Source organism: Peromyscus eremicus, chromosome 6, assembly GCF_949786415.1.
Source record: "Peromyscus eremicus chromosome 6, PerEre_H2_v1, whole genome shotgun sequence".
Taxonomy (NCBI): domain Eukaryota; kingdom Metazoa; phylum Chordata; class Mammalia; order Rodentia; family Cricetidae; genus Peromyscus; species Peromyscus eremicus.
Window position 1 is genome coordinate 64,620,705 of NC_081421.1, and position 19,858 is coordinate 64,640,562.

Below are 19,858 nucleotides of genomic sequence, written 5' to 3' on the forward strand. Positions count from 1 at the left end.
TATAATGAAATCTGGTGTCCTCTTCTGGTATGCAGGCATACATGCAGGCAGAACACTGTATATATAATAAATGTCTAAATCTTAGAGAGGAGAGGGGGGCAGGAGAAAGAAATATATTGTAGCCAAAAAGCCATGTGGCCAATTTCCATTACTATGAAATAAAGAATTTATTATTATTATTATTTTTGTTTGTTTTTTTCTTCGAGACACGGTTTCTTTGTGTAGCTTTGGAACCTGTCTGGAACTCACTTTGTAGACCAGGCTGGCCTCTCACTCATAGAGATCCGCCTGGCTCTGCCTCCCAAGTGCTGAGATTAAAGGCATGTGCCACCACTGCCCGGCTAAGAAGTTAATTTTTTAAAAACATTTATTTATTTAAAGAGGTAGGGAGGGAAGAGGTAGGGGTGTGTGTGTGTGTGTGTGTGTGTGTGTGTGTGTGTGTGTGTGTGTGTGTCCCCGTCCGTGTCCGTCCAGAAACAGTGACAGTTGTTCTGCAGGGCAGGCACTTGAGGTAGCAGCAACCTAAATGGAATTGTAGAACTGGGAGAATTTTTCCAGAGGTATATTCATGTAGGAAACATATTTTTTTTCTTCCTTAGATTTTATGGAGTTTTAGTGGGGGAGTTTAGTTGTTTTGTTGTTTTTGTTTTGTTTAACATTGGAGGAGAAGTGTGGTACACATGTGGAGGTCAGAGGACAGCATGCTGAGCTTTCTCCTACCACATGAGCCCTGGGAATCACTAAGCTAGTCCCAAGTACCCTTTTACCCACTGAACCATATTGTTGGTCCAGGAAGTTAATTATAATATAGGCAATGAGCAGCAGTATTGTTAAGAAATTTGGAGAGGCAGAGCCAGGTGGATCTCTGTGAGTTCAAGGCCAGCCTGGTCTACACAGCGAGATCCTGTCTCGAAAAAACTAAAAAAGAAAAAGATTGGGAGAATACACAATTTATTAGGGTTATGTTTTATGAGATGGTGTTTATGTAGAAGCATAGTAAAGGGTCAAGGGTGGTAGTATATGCAAATACAGGAATGAGGCTGCCCTACAGAAGATTGGGACAGACAAGTTTGGTGAGGAGAGTAAAATGGAGGCTAGGCAATAAGTTATAATGAAACTATTAAAAACCTTAAAAGAGGGCCTAGGGAGGGGGGCAGGAGAGAAAATTTAAACAAAAAAAAAAATCTAAAGAGAAGTCTTAGTTTTATTAAATTGAAACAGCAAGGAAAAGCCACTGAGAAGCTGTTCTGTCCTTTAAGGTCTTGAGGTTCTTTCTGGTAATAATACTCTGTGTAATTATTTTCTCCCTTAAGTCATGGTCACAAAAGCCATTTAGGGGTCTAGAGAGACAGCTCAGCGGTTAAGAGCACATACTACTCTTCAGAGGGCTTGAGTTCAGTTCCTAGCACCCACACAAGTACCTTACAGCCTCCTGTAACTCCAGCTCAAGGGTATCCAATGCCTCCTTTTGGCTTCCACGGGCACCTGCATTCATGTGCTCATACCCCCACATAGACACAGGCATTTACATGTAATTAAAAATAAAAACCTTCTGGGGACTCTTAATGCCTTGGTGTTAGTTGCCCACATATAGGTGTTTGATCCATACTCAGTTCAAGCAAATATATATAATGGAGAAAAAAGAGGGAGTGGGGTGGAGAGTAAGGTTTTTGTGAAAAAAAGAACCATCATTTTCTGTGTGCTTCAATTTAAATAAGACCATTGATAGTCTGCATAAGAACCTAAGACAGGGGCTGGAGAGATGGCTCAGAGGTTAAGAGCACTGACTGCTCTTCCAGAGGTCCTGAGTTCAATTCCCAGCAACCACATGGTGGCTCACAACCATCTGTAATGAGATATGGTGCCCTCTTCTGGCCTGCAGTTATATATGCTGTATATGTAATAAATAAATCTTTAAAAAAAAAAAAAAGAGAGAGGGAGAGAGAGAACCTAAGACAGATTTATTCTGAAACAGCTTCCTATATGTCCACTTAATTTTGGAGAAATACTATTTGTCTCAGAAGAGTTAATAAATTGTACTTATCTTTAGGCTTAGTACTTCACTTAGGCTTGATACCTTATAGCAACATTGGTGGTGTTTGTAGCAATCTGCCAATATCTTCTACACTTGTGCCAGGTTATTTTTTCAGATTTGTTAAATCTCTTTTCTCCCTTCTACTGTGCCAAGGATCAGAACCATGGTGCTAGATGTGCATGTACTCTACCAATGAACTACAGTCTCAGCCTACGGAATTTATTTTTATATTGGTTGATGTCTGTATTAGTCACTGTTCTATTGCTGTGAAGAGACACCATGACCACAGAAACTCTTTGGTTTTTTTTGAGACAGGGTTTCTCTGTGTAGCCTTGGTTGTCCTGGAACTTACTCTGTAGACCAGGCTGGTCTCGAACTCACAGAGATCTACCTGCCTCTGCCTCTCGAGTGCTGAGATTAAAGGTGTGTGCCACCCGGCCATAGCATACCTATAAGGGAAAGCATTTAATTGGGGCTGGCTTATAGTTCAGAAGGTCAGTCCATTGTCATAATGGCAGGGAGATTGGCAGCACGTAGGCAGCATGCAGGCAGATATAGTGCTGGAGAAGTAGCTTGACATTTCTACATCCAAATCTTCAGGCTGCAGGAAGAGAGATCCAATGGGACTAGCTTAGGCTTCTGAAACCTCAAAGCCCACCCCAATTGACACTCTTCTTTTAACAATGCCAAACCTCCCAATACTTTCAAATAGTCTCATTCCCTGGTGATCAAATATTCAAATCTATGAGCCTATGGGGGGCATTCTTAATTTAAACCACCACAATATCATTGCCAAGTAATGGTGTTACGTTGTGTTTTTCAGACACAGCTTATTCTGGAACTCATATGTAGTCTAGGCTGGCCAAGAACTTAACAGCAATCCTCTTGCCTTAGCCTCCCCAGTGCTAGTTTTACAGCCATGAGTCACCATACTCAGCTCCTTGCCAATTATAATATAAGCAGCACTTTGGGCTTATGTCCTTTGTATTACTAGCTTGTACAGAGACCTGGGTGATTTCTTCTGTTTCCTTGTTGAGTAAATCTCTTCTTAGTGAGAAACAGCACTCACAGACCCACACTTGGTACCGTGCTTTTCTCGGGCGATTGTCAATATTTCACTCTGACAATTGATAAGTTCCAGAGATTACTACTTCTAGGATGGTATAGAAGCAACCTCTAGAGTCATCTCATTAAAATGGTGTATTTAGAGATAATTTAATTCCTTGTAGACTCTGAAATGAAACTTGTTTTTTCTCTAGTTTGCTTTCTGTTAGGGGCTTTTATAGCCCCATTTGAGGAATTTGTAATGCAGTTTTGTTTGTATATGTTTAAGTTCCTTTAGGGAAATGAAATGGAGAGGTTATATTCCTGGGAAGTACATAGTTACTTGCTGGGAATGGCTGGCAATTCAGAGCATTAGTTAGCTTGGAAGGAGCTCAGCTATCTGGTCTGCATTAGGGTAGGTGGGAAATGGTGCAGGATGGAATCCATTATTCTGTGGTCTTTGCCAGGACATGAAAAATACATTGTTTCTGGTTTGATAGAAAACATGGTTTCATTTAATTGAAAGGTTTTGTTTTGTTTTTGCTTTGTGCCTCCCCCCCCCACCCCCCAGTCTGTGTGTGCTAGGAATCAACTATGGGGGTTTGCATATACTACCAAGTGCTCTAACAGCTGAGCCATACCCATGTTCTTTACGTGGAAATTTGGAAGTAGAGGTCACAGATTTACTAATATCTGAAGATCAATTGAGACACATTATTTGGGTAATTATTACATTTATCCCTTTAAAATATGTGAATTGGTCAGGTGTAATTATACAACCTTCAAATTCTAGCCCTTGTGAAGCAGAAGCTTCTAGAATTTTTTTTCTTTTCTTTTCTTTCTTTGTTTTGTTTTGTTTTTTGAAACAGGGTTTCTCTGTGTAGTTTTGGTACCTGTCCTGGATTTCGCTCTGTAGACCAGGCTGGCCTGGAACTCACAGAGATCTGCCTGGCTCTGCCTCTCGAGTGCTGGGATTAAAGGCGTGTGCCACCACTGCCCGGCAGTAGTTGTGTGTGTGTGTGTGTGTGTGTGTGTGTGTGTGTGTGTGTGTGTGTATGTATGTGTGAGACTTTTCTAAGGTTTAAATGATTACTTTTTCCCTGTCGCAACCCATCATATTTTCCCAAAGATGCAGTTTTCAAGTCCACAGCATTATTAGTCTGATTATGAGAGTAAATTTGGGGACTGTGTGGTCTGTGACGTACATTGCTGTCTTCATGTATCATAGATACAATAGTATCATTGGCAAATAAGACTTAAGTTTTTACTGTCAAAGCAGAATGTACAGAAAAGCATCCTCTTTAGCATGAGTGTCTGTTGGCTGAGAGTTGAAAGCCATTTACAATCTTGATGTGGGAGAGGAGGGACAGTGTTCTGGTTGTTAGAAGTGCATATCGACTTTATCCATAACTCTCATTTGTGGTGTGTAATTTTTTTTTTAAGTCACAGTTTCACACAATGAGAATAATCCAAACTCCATAGGAACGTGAGAATGAAATGAAGTGATTTTTGTGTTCTTCTTAGCCCATTCTAGCATTTGCTCAAATGTTGATCCCTTCTATCTTTCTTGTCCCCAGTCACATACCCGTTATTTTTCTTCCTGCTAGAGTATACTTTCTTACATCTGACTGTGGCAACATGTCACTTGGAAGGCACTTTATCTTAGAAATCTTTCTTCTGTGTGTACTTAGAAAAAAGTGGTTTCCAGGAGCAGTCTGAAAGATTCTTCTATGCTTTTTCTCACTGGTGCTCATTGTTATTGGTGCCGTGGTATGAAACATGAAGGAGAGTTTGTTTTCCTTTTTTTTTTTTTTAAGATTTATTTATTTATTATGTATACAGTATTCTGCCCGCATGTGTCCCTGCAGGCCAGAAGAGGGCACCAGATCTCATTACAGGTGGTTGTGAGCCACCATGTGGTTGCTGGGAATTGAACTCAGGACCTCTGGAAGAGCAGTCAGTGCTCTTAACCGCTGAGCCATCTCTCCAGCCCCTTGTTTTCCTTTTATTTAAAAGTAATATTTATCCAGGTGGTGGTGGCACACGGAAGGCAGAGACAGGAGGATCTCTGTGAGTTCGAGGCCAGCCTGGGCTACAGAGTGAGTTCCATGAAAGGTTCCAAAACTACACAGAGAAACCCTTTCTCAAAAACAACAAAAACAAACAAACAAAACAATAATATTTAGCTGGATGTTGTATTGCTTAGAAGGCTAAGACAGGAGAATCACAATTTCCAGGCCATCCTGAGGAGGAACTTTTATTTTTATATAATTCAGCAACTTGTCTGTCTTTTTTGTGAAAGTTTAATAATTAAACTAATAATTATTTGGAGAAGGTGGACATTGTGATGTACCCCTGTAATCCCAACATTTAAGAGGCTGAAGTGTAAGAATGGAGAATTCAAAGCTAGTTTGGATTATATAGGAAGTTCTAGATCAACCTGGGCTGCTTTGATAGACCTCCACCTCCATCCTCAAAACAAACAAACTGGGGACCAGAGAAATGGCTCAGCAGTTAAGAACAAACACTTGGCTGCTCTCCCTTACAAGACCTGTGTTTGATTTCCAGCACTCACATGGGGGCTCTTAACTGTGTATAACTCCAGTTTCAAGGGATCTAGTGCCGTCTTCTGACCTCCAAGAGCACTAAGCACGCATGTGGTGCACAGATATACATGCAGGCAAAACACCTATACAAATAAAATAAATATTTTAAGACACCAAAAAATTTTAGTAGGAGAACCTGGTAAAAATGTTGGTTTCTGGGCCCCACCCCAAGATAATTTTTTGCTGTTAGGAAGTGGGCCCAAGAAGCTATGTGTTTACCATCTATTTCGGATGTAGGCAGTGTAAAGTGGTATTTTAAAGAGACATGGGTTTAAAGTAGAAGAAAGGGCTGACAAGATGGCTCAGTGGCTAAAGATTCTTACTGCCAAGCCTAACTACGTAAGTTTAATATCCCAAACCATGTAGTGGGAAGAAAAAGTGACTCCCTCAGGTTTTCCTTTGACTTCCACAAACACACTATGGTATGTGCATAATCACACTGGCATGATGTGTACAAGTATTAAAGTATAGGAAGCTGGCTGATGATGATCCACACCTTTAATCCCAGCACTTGAGAGGTAGAGACAGGTGGATCTCTGAGTTTGAGACCTAGCCTGGTCTACAGAGTGATAGGAGCTACACAGAGAAACTTTTCTCTAAAAGTCGTCCCCCCCACCCCCAAAAAAAAAGGTACAAGAAAAATTAAGCTGGGGATATAGCTCAAATGTTAGAGTGCTTGCCTAGCATGCAAGAAGCCCTGGGCTGAATTCCTAGCACTATATATAAACTGGATGTTGTGGAACATGCCTGTAATTCTACAGCTAAGTAGGTTGAGACAGGAGGATCAGTAGTTAGGTCATCCTATGACATATATCAGCTTCAAGGCCATGCTTATTTATGAGACCCTGTCTCAAATAAATAAATGAATAAATAAAGTAAAAAGAAAAATGGTAATCACCCTACACTTCAGTCCCTACATAAGTCTGCATTGTTCCCACCCCATTGTACAGTGTGTGCTACCTTGAACACGCACATTTTTTCATTTTTTGTGCTATTCTGGAGGTCAAAGGCAAGGCCTCTTGCATGCTAATAAGCAAGGTCTCTACTACTGACTATAACTTTTTAGCCCTTTAAATTTATTTATTTATTTATTATTTTTTATTTTATTTTTTTCGAGACGGGGTTTCTCTGTGTAGCTTTGTACCTATCCTGGAACTCACTCTATAGCCCAGGCTGGCCTCTACTCACAGAGATCCGCCTGGCTCTGCCTCCCGAGTGCTGGGATTAAAAGTGTGCGCCACCTCCACCCAGCTTCAAGTTTATTTAAAGATGTATTTATTATGTATATGTGTGATTTGCATGCAGCATGTAAATGCATCATGTGCATGCACTGCCAGCAGAGGCTAGAAAATAGAAAAGAGCATTGGCTCTCCTGGAACAGACAGTTGTAAACTGCCATGTGGATTCTAGGAACCCAACCCAGGTCCTGCAAGAACAGCCAGTGCTCTTAACTACTGAGCTGTCTTGCCAGTGCCTAGTCCTTTTTTTAAAAGTTATTATTTTTTTAAATTTTGCTTTGGTTACCCAGGCTGCCAAGCCTTGAATTCAGGACCCTGCTTTCTCAGTCTCCCAAATAGATGGGATTACAGTTATGTTCCACCAAGCCTAGTCAACATTGTCCACGATTGTGAAAAAAGTTTTTTGTTTTCTTGCATAGTATGGATTAGTGCTATTATCCAATTTGGATGGATTTTTTTTTTTTTTTTTTTTTTTTTCCTGGAGCTGAGGACCAAACCCAGGGCCTTGCTCTTGCTAGGCAAGCGCTCTACCACTGAACTAAATCCCCAACCCATTGGATGGATTATTATGAAAGTAAAACAGATGTGTAAAACCCAAACCCAATTATTTTTTAGTATTGAGAGATTCAGCAGACAGATTACGGCCAAATTATCACAAAAGTATATATATGTTGACTCTCGATTCATGTATTAACTGTGGAATGGTTATACTGTACAGACCAGCAATAGTCTGTAGACTACTTTGAATAGTGTAGCTGTTCAGAAAATGAAAATTTTTTGTTGACCACTAGAAAGTAGCCTCTTCACCAGTCTCAGGAAGCCCAGTTTGCTCATCTTCAAAACAAAGTTTTACTGCTCTGCTTATTTGGAGGAATGCCATGAGGATATGTATGTAAAAATGCATTATATGACAAGGAGTTTGCTATCCAAATATGTATTTGCTGTGATGTTGGAGATGCCAAGTTTACTAAATTTCAGTTTAAAACATGAAATGTCCTCAGGCAGGACATGGTGGTTTATACCTTTAATATCAGTGCTGGGAAAGCAAAGGCAAGCATATATTTGTGAGTTTCAATGGCCAACCTAATCTACAAAGCATATTCTATGTCAGCCAAAGCTCCATAGAGAGACATGATCACCACATTAAACAAACAAACAAATAAGTAAGTAAGTAAAGCCTTAGACTATAGTGTCCAGTATTTCTCTGAACATCAGTGCTTGTATTTTTAAAGTATATAGCTCTGGGCTATTTCTTGGTAATGTCTGAAATGAGAACACTTTGGAGACATATCACAGTTTTAAAATTGCTTATTTTTGGAGGCAAGAATTCCTTTGAATTGTTTCTGGTGTTTGTTGTATATGATTATTTTGTTGTTGTTGTTTTTCAAGACAGGGTTTCTCAGTGTAGTTTTGGTGCCTGTCCTGGATCTCGATCTGTAGACCAGGATGGCCTGGAACTGACAGAGATCTGCCTGGCTCTGCCTCCTGAGTGCTGGGATTAAAGGCGAGCACCACTGCTGCCTGGCCTCAATTTGTTTTTATTAATTTTATTTTTATTTTTTTTCCATATATGGTTATTTTTTAACTTTTGGGAACAGTTTTACTCTGTAGCCCAGACTGGCCTCTAACTCAGTAATCTTCCTGCCTCAGCCACCCAAGTCCTGGGATTATAGATGTGTCAATCAGCATAATTGACATAAATCTGTCTATTTCTTTTTCCTTATTTCTCTTTTCTTGTCTTTTTATTATTTTATTTTTTCCCCCAAGACAGGGTTTCTCTGTGAAGCAGTCCTGGCTGTCCTAGAATTCTGTAGACCAGGCTGGCATGGAACTCACAGAGATCCACCTGCCTCTGCCTCCCAAGTGCTGGGGTTAAAGATATGTGCCATCACCACCCAGCTTTCTTTTTCTTTATTTTTTATTTTTATTTTTGGTTTTTTGAGATAGGGTTTCTCTGTGTAGTTTTTGGTGCCTATCTTGGATCTTGCTCTGTAGACTAGGCTGGCCTCGAACTCACAGAGATCCACTTGGCTTTGCCTTTTAAAAGTGCCAGGCAGGATTAAAGGCATGTACCACCACTGCCCAGCTCTTTTTCTTTTTTTTAAAGACAGAGTCCCACTATGTATGTAGCCCTGCCTGACCTGGAACTTGGTGTGTAGACTAGGGTGGCTTTGAATTCACAGAGATCTGCCTGCCTTTGTGTTCCAGGAGTGCTGGGATTAAAAGCGTGAATAACCATGCCCATTTTTTAAAAAATATTTTTTCATCCTAGGGTAGATTATTCTATCTTTCAGCTGACTACTGGCTTGAAGATTGCTATCTAGTTCCACAGCCTTTCTCTCTTTCATCATGCTCCTTTTCTTAGGATCTATTTGCAGAAGACAGGTTCTTTACTGTTGTTTTAGATTTATTTATTTTGTGTACCAGGTTCATTCTGTGCCTGCAGAGGTCAGAAGAGAGCCCTAGAACTGGAGTTACAGGTGGTTGTGAGCCACCGAATGGGTTCTAGAAATCAAGCTCAGATCCTCTGGAAGAGCAGCTGGTGTCTTAATTGCTGAGCCATCTCTCCATACCCTAGAAGACAGATTTTGAAGCTAGAAATTGAATCAAGGAGAAAAATGATTTAGAGTATCTCTACAGGTTAGATTCAAAAGTAAGGAAATGAATTGGAGCCCAGGGTGGTGATACAGGCCTTTAATCCCAACATTGGGGGGGGGGGGTGTCGGGCGTGGGGGATGGTGGGTGGAGCATCAATCTTTGTGAATTCAAGGTCAGCCTGGTCTACACAGCAAATTTCAGGAATACATAGATCCTATTGCCAAAAAAACAAAACAAAACAAAACAAAAAAAAAACCCAAAAACTCCAAGAAGAAATAAATTACTACATACCTTCTTGGTCTCTCTGGGATTCATAGTTGTTTTGTTTTGTTTTTAGGTGAAAGTAATATACTAGGTACTGACATGTTCAGAATGCCGGGACAGGCTATATAAGGAAAAACTGCCTGGTAGAACAGGGGGCAAGCTTTTATAGATAGGGTGACTATATAATCTAACCCTTCTAACTGGGGCACTGTTAATCATCATTAGAGGATAAACTGGATCATGTCTCACATAAACCAAAGCATCTGTTAGTCTGTTTATTAAAGAAATGTTTCTATAGTTTTGTGTGTGGAGCATAATATCATTCCTGAGATGCAGCCTATCTGTTCTGTTTTGTTCAAGACAGAGTTTCTTACTGGCCTGGAATAGCACTGACAATTAAGGTCATTTATTACCACACCTAGCTGGGGTGTTGTTTGTTTTATGGGTTCTGGGGATTGAATTGACATCCTTCATGCTGTAAACACTTCACTAAGTGAGCTGTCTTTCCTACCCATCTTTATATAGTCATAAGGCTGTGTTTAAAAAGAAATGGCATGAACGAATGTCAAACTGTAGATCGGTTGATTTACTCTATTACAAAATACGTATAGGAATAAGAGTAACATGGTTAAAAATTAAAAAGGTAAGCTGGGACCAGATCATGAAGGATCCTCTAGGGTGTGTGTGTGTGTGTGTGTGTGTGTACATGTATGTGTATAGGGTAAGGGGTGTGTCACATGTAGAGTAGTCCTCTTCCTTGTTTTAGACAGGCTCTTTGTTCTTAACCACTGTGAACCCACAAGTTTCTGAGGATTCTCTTGTCTCCTCCTTGTCTCACTGTAGGAGCACTGGGATTATAGATGCATGCTATTGTTCCTAGCTTGTACAGGGTTCTGGGGTTTTGAACTCAGCTCCTTAGAACTTGAAAGACAGGTGCCTGCCTTACCATCTCTTCATCCCCACCCAAGGTTCTTAAAGCTGTGAGTCACAAATTTGAGTGCTGCAAAATAAACAAACATTTGGCAGCAGTAAAGGTTCTGAACATGTGAACATCAAAAGTTAAACTCACAATAAGCTTGGTGTTTCTGGCAGCATGTACTGTGATGTACTCTGCACCTTCACTGCAGCCTTGGTTCTGAGCAACATTAAATTATGTGGCTGTCTTGCCAAGGAACACCCAGTGAGCACTGGCCAAAACATCTGAGCTCTGAATGAAGACAGCATGTTGTGTGTTAGGACATGCAGTGTTTTACTATACATACCATTTCCTACTCTTACAGAAAATGAAGACTTTTATAACATTTTCTTACCACCATTCCTCAGCATACAAGCTTCAAACTAGTGTATTTTTACTTTATTTATTTTTTGTTGTTTTGAGACCAGTCTGGCCTCAAACTCACAGAGATCTACCTGCTTCTTCATACTGGTATATCTTTGTGTTACAGTGTTTTATTTACTTTTATTGATTGATTTGAGTCATGGTTTTCTTTAGGTCAGGCTGACTTTGAATTCCCTATGTAGTCAAAGCTGGTATTGAATTTCTTATCCTCTTATCTTTACCTCTAGAGTACTGAGATTATAGACAGGGGCCACTAAACCCTGCTTAGAATCATTCATTCATTCATTTAATGTGTTTTTATTGAGATAGGGTCTCACTATGTAGCTTTGGCTGGCCTGGAACTTGCTGTGTGGACTAGGCTGACCTAAAACAGAGATCCATCTGATTCTGCCTTCTGAGCTCTGGGATTAAAGCTGGTTATCATGACTAACCTAGAATTTCTATTTTAAAAATTGCTGTTTGATTTGTTGACTCATTTTGATCAAAAATTGTTAAATGGGGCCTTGAGAGAGAGCTCTGTTAACAGCATATACTGCTCTTGCAGAGGACCTAGGTTCAGTTGCCAGCACCCATATGACATCTATAACTCCATTTTCAGAGGCTCTGACACCCTCTTCTGGCCTCCATGAGCACCAGGTACATACTCAGTGCACATAAATATATGCAGGCACTCACATGTAGACAAAATTCTAAACGGTCTTATTAAGAAACACAAAGCCGGGCTGGAGAGATGGCTCAGAGGTTAAGAGCACTGACTGCTTTTCCAGAGGTCCTGAGTTCAATTCCCAGCACCCACATGGTGGTTCACAGCCATCTATAATGAGATCTGGTGCCCTCTTCTGGCGTGCAAAGTGACATGGTAGCAGAATGTTGTATACATAATAAATAAATAAATCTTTAAAAAAGAAACACAAAACCATATACAGAGTTAAAAGCCCAAGAGATCAGAGCACTAGCCTTTAGCTTACCAGTAGCTGCCATCCTTCCCCTTGGAGAGAGACCTTCTTCCTGTGTCCTGTCTTTTTATTGCCTTTCTGTTCTGCCTTCTCATTGGCTCTAAACCCAACCACATGACTTCCTTGTCACTGCCTGTCTATACAGACCTCCAGGTCTCTATGGTTGGTACTAAGATTAAAGGCTTGTGTCACCATGCTGGCTGTGTCCTTGAACACACAGACTCTGCCTGCCATGTGATTGGATTAAAGGCGTGTGCTACCGCTGCCAGACTTCTGTTTAATGGCTATGACCTCTGATCTCCAGGCACCTTTATTTATTAACATACAAATAAAATCACATTTCAGTATAAATAAAATATCACTATACTCATGCATAGAAAATAAGTCTTTGGGCAGGTGGGGGGGGGGGACCACAGGGTTTCTCTGTGTAGCCCTAGCTATCCTGGACTCACTTTGTAGACCAGGCTGGCCTCAAAATCAGAGATCTGACTGCCTCTGCCTCCCAAGTGCAGGAAATAAAGGCGTGTACTACTATAACTGGCAAGAAATCTTTTTTAGAAATTAAGTAAATTTTTCTTCAGATTATGATGACATTTCCAACAATTTATGAAATGTATGTATTCATTCATACCTTTGACACTTTGTGCTGTATATTTCTATGAAGTGACATTCATTATCAGCATTGATAATGATAAAAATATTTGTGAACCAAGGTCTGGACCTCCCTGGTTAACAGTACATACTGCATGTGTACAATTCAGAGGTAGATATGGGGGTCCAACGTTCAGGGCACCATCTGTGGGAGGCCAGCTCCTACTTTTCCCAGGGTTCTTATGGGGAGGAGAGAGGGATAAGAAAATATTAGATAGAAAGATAGTGAAGAGGGGAAAGACAGAAACACAGGATAGCCACTGGGCGGTGGCGCACGTCTTTAATCTCAGCACTTTGAGTAATTTGGGCCTCCACAGGTAGATGTCATTGTCTTCCTTTATAGCTCTCTAACTTATTATTTTTTAAATTGTGTGTGTGTGTGTGTGTGTGTGTGTGTGTGTGTGTGTGTGTGTGTTAGTGCCTACATAGATGTCTAATATATATGTAGTGCCAAAGAAGGCCAGAAGAGGGCATTAGAGCCAGTCAATGGTGGTGCACGCCTTTAATCCCAGCACTTAGGAGGCAGAGGCAGATGGATCTAAGTGAGTTTGAGGCCAGCCTGGGCTACAGATCCAGTTCCAGGACAGCCAGGACCCTGTTTAAAAAAAAAAAAAAAAAAAAAAAAATAGAGAGCATTGGATATACTGGGACTAGAGTTACAGATACTTGTGAGCTGCCATGATCCTCTGGAAGAATGCTGTTAACTGCCGAGCTACTTTCCTTTTAGCCCGTCATCTTTTTATTCATTCATTCATAGCCCAGGCTGGCCTTGGACTCACAAGAGAACTGCCTGGCTCTGCCTCCCGAGTGCTGGGATTAAAGGCATGCGCCACCACCGCCTGGCCTCAACTTTTTTTTTTTTTTTTTAAATAGTCATGTGTGGACATGATGTTTGAATGTGGGTACTTCTGCCATGGTGGGAATGTGAAGGTGAATGCAAAACTTTCAGTATTTGGTTCTCTCCTCCACCTTTACATGGGCTCCAGAGATTGAACTCAAGTTGTTAGGCTTGGGTCATCTTGCCAGTCTTCCACCTTATTTTTAAGACGGATTGTCTCTCTAAATCTGGAGCTCACAGATTCATCCAGCAAGCCCCTAGGATCTGCCTCCCTTCACACACCTGCACACACACAGCGATTATAGATGCTTGTTGTCAAGCCTGCCTTTTTATACAGGTAAGAAGGATCCCAACTTAGGTCTCCATGTCACACAGCAAGCACTTTACCCGCTGCTGTCATTTCTCCAGCTCCAAGGTTAGATACTTGTTTTCAAGATTACATTTAAATTTTTTTTAAACTGACCTAAGTTCAGTGGTGCATGCATACATGTAATCCCAGCACTTTTCTTGTGCTTGAAGTTGTTAAAATTCTTGGATCTGTAGGTTTCATCTATATATTAAACTGCTTAAAAGTTGTTGTTTGACTTTGGAGTATTTTATTTTGAGTCAGGTCTTCACTATATAGCCCAAGTTGGCTTTGAACTCTTCATCCTCCCATCTCAGCCTCTTGAGTCCTGGAATTGCAGTTTACACCACCACACTTAGCCTGTTAAATGCTAATATTTTCCATTATGTTTGCTATTAACATAAATATTTTTCCTTTATTAAAAAAGATTTATTTATGTGTCTATGTGAAAACCTACATGTGTGTATGTCCATCTCTAATGTCAGAGGAGGCCAGAAAAGGGAATTTGATTTCCTTTGCAAGCCGCCATGTGGACAATGGGAACTGAACCTAGTCTTCTGAAAAGGGCATAAGTGTTTGTAACTGCTAAACCATCACTCCAGCCCCTTCATAAACATTTTTTTAAAAATCTTCGTTGGGGTTCACGTGCCAACAGAATTTGAGAGCAGTTCATGGGGCTGGAGAGACAATGGATAGTAGGTTAAGAGCCCCATCTTGTTCTTGCAAAGGACATGGATTGGTTCCCAGCATCCACATGGGTAACTCACAAATGCCTATAACTCCAGTTCCAGAGAGATAACGATGATGCCTCTTGTTTCCTTTGACATTTGCAATCACATCCACATATCCCCCACATAAACATATACATAATAAAAAATAATAAAATTTTAAACTATTATATGCATATAAGTATATATTGAGAGAGACAGAGAGACAAGGTTTCTCTGTGTAACTACCCTGGCTGTCTTGGAACTTGCTCTGTAGACCAGACTGGCTTCAAACATACAGAGATCTGCCTGTCTTTGCCTCCTGAGTGCAGGGATTAAAGGTATGCATCACTACTGTCTAGCTAAACTATTATTTTAAAAAACTTTTATGTGTATGGGTGCTTTTCCTTTCATGTATGTATATGTATCACATACATATATAACTCCCATACAGTTGGAGTTATAGATAGCTGTGAGCTGCCAAGTGGTTGCTGGGATCAAACCCAGGTCCCCTGGAAGAGCAATAAATGCTTTTAATTGCTCAATCATCTCTAGCCCCATAAAAATAAATTATAATTAAAAACTAAAGTTTACAGTTCACAGGTTTTTAGTATAGTCACAGAGTTATACAGCCTTTACTACAGATTGAGAACATTTTTATCAACCTGAACAGAAACCCTCTAGTCATTAGCAGTATTTCTTCTGCCCTAGGCAACAACTGATCTTTGTTTACAAATTTCCTTTTTTGAAAAACTTTTTGTGTATGGGTACATATTCCCATGTGTGTGGGTGCATTTTTTGTCTTTTTTTTTTTTGTCTTTTTTTTTTTTGTCTGTGTGTAGGCCAGAGGTTAACATATCTTCCTCTATCCTGCTCCACCTTATCTTTGAGATGGTGTTCTTTTCCTCCTTTGTGCTGAGATTATAAGCACATGCTGCTGCACCCAGGCTTTTACAAGGGTGCTAAAAACCTAAGTTAGGTCCTCATATGCTTTCCACATATAGTAATCATCTCTTACGCCCAAAGGATATGCTCCAAAACCTCCAGAGGATAGTTTTGAACCCTGTGTATTCCATAATTTCCTCTGTGTCCTACAGGGCATAGTGCCAAAATCACTCTGTCCTCTTTTTTGATGACTCCAGTACATCACTACTCCTGTGCTTTGCAGCCATTACTAAGTTAAGTCACTTGAACATGCACACTGTGGTTTAGTGTAGTCAGCTATTAATGAAGAATGGTCACATTACTTAGAAGAACATATAATTTGGGTTTTGGTGAGGGGTGCACACCTTTAGTCTCAGCACTGGGGAGGCAGAGACAGACGAGTCTTAGTTTGAGGTCAGCCTGGTCTATAGCAGAGTTACAGGTCAGCCAGACATACACAGTGAGACTCTGTTAGAAAGAGAGAACTATATAATTTGAATTTGGTAAATTGCTTGTTTCTGTGTTTTTCTCCATTTAATATTTTGAGACTCCAGCTGACTGAAAATAACTGAAATCACAAAAAGTAAAGTAACAGCAAATCACATGGCATAGCTTCTTGTGATTGTCTTCCATAGGATAATGTTTTCAGGGTTTCTTTGTTTTGTATTGTTTTGATTCCTATAATTTTTTGTTGTTGTTTTTGTTTTTCAAGACAGGATTTCTCTGTGTAGCCCTGGCTGTCCTGGAACTCACTTTGTAGACCAAGCTGGCCTCAAACACAGATCCACCTGCTTCTGCCTCCTGAGTGCTGAGATTAAGGGCATGTGCCACCACCACCCAGCTTGTCTTAGAGTTATTATTGCTGTGATAAAAATCTCAATCTGAGTCAGGATGAAAAGCAGTATACAGATACATCATCTCTTGATTTTTGATGGTTTAGCAGTATACAGGTGCATCATCTCTTAACTTTTGATGGTTTAAACAACAGGTTGTTTGTTTGTTTTTTGACAGCCAAATCATCTTTATTGAGGGAATGGGTCTCTAGGGGGGTGGGCCTGGGGCCTCACTGCACAGCTTGCTCATTGGCACTGCCTCCAGAATCTTGTGGCTTCATCACATCTGGAAGCTCTGGAGGGCTGGAGAAGGGCTCTATGCGCAGGGCTTCAAAGGCATCATCTGCTCGGAAGGCCAGGCCCACTGTGGCTGGGGCCTGGGGCCGTGCTGTCTGGCTAGTGAAGCCACACTCGCCCAGAGTTTTTCCATCATCAAGGAGCTTGAGGATGCCTTCGACTATGTGCTTTAATTCGAACACAGTACTCGACTCCTTGGTGTCCGTGAAGATGGTGGTCTTGTGGCACCGGATCATGAGAAACACGTCCATCCCGGCAGCTGCTTCTTAAACAACAGTTTTTATACATTATGTAAAAACTGTGTAGCCAGTAAGAATCATATTTGAATTTTTGAATTTTGGTCTCTATTAGTGGCTAGCATCATAATGCTGGTAGTTGCTGGAGAATGGGAGCAAGCCCCAGCTCCGACACAGATCCCAACAAGATCATAGAGGAGACAGCTGGTAGTTTAGCAACATAATACAATATAAAGTAAGGTAATTAGGTAGGTTAAATACAATTCTAACCCATGGTTTTGATTTGCTTTTTGTTTTGTTTTTTTGTTTGTTTGGTTTTGGTTTTTTTGAGACAGGGATTCTCTGTGTAAGAGCTCTGGCTGTCCTGGAATTTGCTTTGTAGACCAGGCTGGCCTCACACTCACAGTCTTATTAAATAAGAAACACAGAGCCAAATAAAGAGTTAAAAGCCCAGAGATCGAGCAGTAGCCAAGAACTAAGACCACCTTATTTTACCACTTGCTGCTGTCCTTCCCCTGAGAGAGAGACCTTCTTCCTGTGTCCTGTCTTTTTATTGCCTTTCTGTTCTGCCTTCTCATTGGCTGTAAACCCAACCACATGACTTCCTCATCACTGCCTGTCTATACAGACCTCCAGGTCTCCATGTTTCGTACTGAGATTAAAGATTCGGGTCACTGCTTGGCTGTATCCTTGAACACACAGAGATTCTGCCTGCCATACAATCGGATTAAGGGCGTGTGCTACCACTGCCAGACTTCTGCTTAATGGCTTGCTCTTAGCTCTGATCCCCAGGCAACCTTATTAATATACAAATAAAATCACATTTCAGCACAAATAAAATATCACCATATTTCCCCCTTCTATTCTAATAAAAAGAAAAAAAAGGAAGTTATAACTAATATAAGAAAAACTATATGCATTAAGTACAATAACTATATACAATATGTACAAGCAATAAATACCTAAACAATGTCTAGTCCATTTGCATTTGACAAATTCAGAGAAAATAATTCCATTATCTATCCTATTTTGGTAAGTACAAAATGTACCTGATTCACTTTCTATCCTAACATATTACTAACAGAACTATCTTATAATGTCTTTCAAATTTATACTTACACCTCTTAAGTTTCTTTTCTGAAATTCTTAACAAGGAAAACTATAACTATTTAATCTTTAACTATAACTATCTAATCTTCAACTCCCTCAGAGATCCAAGAAGGAAATAATATTACCTTAAAAAAAAAGAAGTGCATGTAAGCGGCTTCCTAAAAATTGTGAGTTGACAGAAACAGCCAGCTGCCTGGACAGTCACCCGAGGTTTCTCTGCAATGTTGGGGCATCATCTTCAGCCTATAGGCTTAGCGTATCTGACAGACTCATTTTGTGAAGTAGGATGTACACAAGGCTAACAGTTCGACCTCACATTTGGTGAGAGTCGTCCATGTACCAGAAACACCTGAATTCCACTAATGTCCTATTGTGATTCAGGATTTTAAATTCTGGAAATGGTTGATATTTTTTGAATTCAGCTGTCCATTCTTCTTGGCTTGTGTGTGGCTTCATCTCATCATCCTGTTCTTCTCCGCATCCCATTCTTCTTGGCTTATAGGTGGCTTCATCTCTTTTTATTAAATGCCAGTCTACCATTGAGAGGTTAGACTCCATCAGCTTAGTTACTCTTTCAAGAATAACTGCTTCAGCTGCTGTTCCACTGCACATTAGAAGCCATCGGTCCACTGCCAGTTCAGCTGCCTTCGAAGAAAGGGGCTCTGTACCTTTTCTGGGTTGCAAAGGCCGCTTCAGGGATGGTGCCATATTGTCCTGGCCTCAGAAGATGCCTTTTGTTCAAGCCACAACCACACTTGTCTTGGCAAGAATAGGTAGTCCTTTGTTTCATGTCCTGTCTGTCCTGTTTGTCAGCAGTCCATTCAAGGATACTTTGCCGTCCAGTGGCTAACTTTTGCCGCAATGAAAGTTAACTCCATGTGCAGTTTCTTCAATGCCAGTATTTTCTCTGAAGTAGATTGGTACTGCCAGGAGCCGACATGTCTCATAGTCATAAAAACAGAAAAAAACATTTTAAATACCTGAGGGGTTTGAAGATGACCTGTCTATCTAAAATATATCTGCTCGATCTTGAAAACATACCTAATATGACTACATGTTCAATTGTAATGTCTAACTACTAACTTTCATTTCTTTATGTCCTAATAGTTGGTAATAATAATATTCAAGGATTAGCAAATTGTATTACATTGTTAAATAAATGGTATAAGTATTTTATTTGTGCTGAAATGTGATTTTATTTGTATGTTAATAAAGTTGCCTGGGGATCAGAGCTAAGAGCAAGCCATTAAGCAGAAGTCTGGTAGTGGTAGCACACGCCTTTAATCCTATCACTTGGGAGGCAGAGATCCATCTGGATCTCTGTGAGTTCAAAGCTACACTGGAAACAGCCAGGCATGGTGACTCACGCCTTTAATCCCAGGAAGTGATGGCAGAAAGCAGAAAGGTATATAAGGCGTGAAAATCAGGAACTAGAGCCTGATTAAGCTTTTAGGCTTTTAGCAGCAGTTCAGCCTAGATCAGTTTGGATGAGGACACAGCGATTTCCAGTCTGGGGAAACTGAGGAATTGGCAAGGTGAGGTAGCTGTGACTGATCCTGATCTTTCAGCATTCACCCCATACCTGGCCCTGAGTTTGTTTTTATTATTAATAAGACCTTTTAAGATTCATGCTACAGAGATCTACCTGCTTCTGACTCCCCTGGGATTAAAGGTGTGCACTACCACCAACCAGCCAATTTTTTTGTTGTTGTTTGTTTTTTCTTTTTTTTTTTTTGGAGCTGAGGATCGAACCCAGGGCCACTGAGCTAGATCCCCAACTCGTGTTGTTTTTTTTTTTTTTCAACACAGGGTTTCTCTCTGTAGCCCTGGCTGTCC

At 40.5% G+C, this 19,858-nt stretch overlaps 2 protein-coding genes across 3 annotated transcripts in view; one reads left to right on the plus strand and one right to left on the minus strand.

The window, feature by feature from the left end:
* The window catches only part of Gatad2b (GATA zinc finger domain containing 2B), an 84,318-nt gene that overhangs the window by 37,671 nt on the left and 26,789 nt on the right, over window positions 1-19,858 (plus strand). The gene's annotated exons all lie outside the window — the stretch shown is intronic.
* On the minus strand, window positions 16,577-16,927 carry LOC131913227 (elongin-B-like). The gene has a single exon (XM_059265757.1). It carries the CDS (start codon window positions 16,925-16,927, stop codon window positions 16,610-16,612), a length of 318 nt encoding a protein of 105 aa, XP_059121740.1. The 3' UTR covers window positions 16,577-16,609.

Excerpts from the sequence above, each read along its gene's own strand:
- LOC131913227 (XM_059265757.1), bottom strand. The coding sequence starts at position 16,927 with ATGGACGTGTTTCTCATGATCCGGTGCCACAAGACCACCATCTTCACG.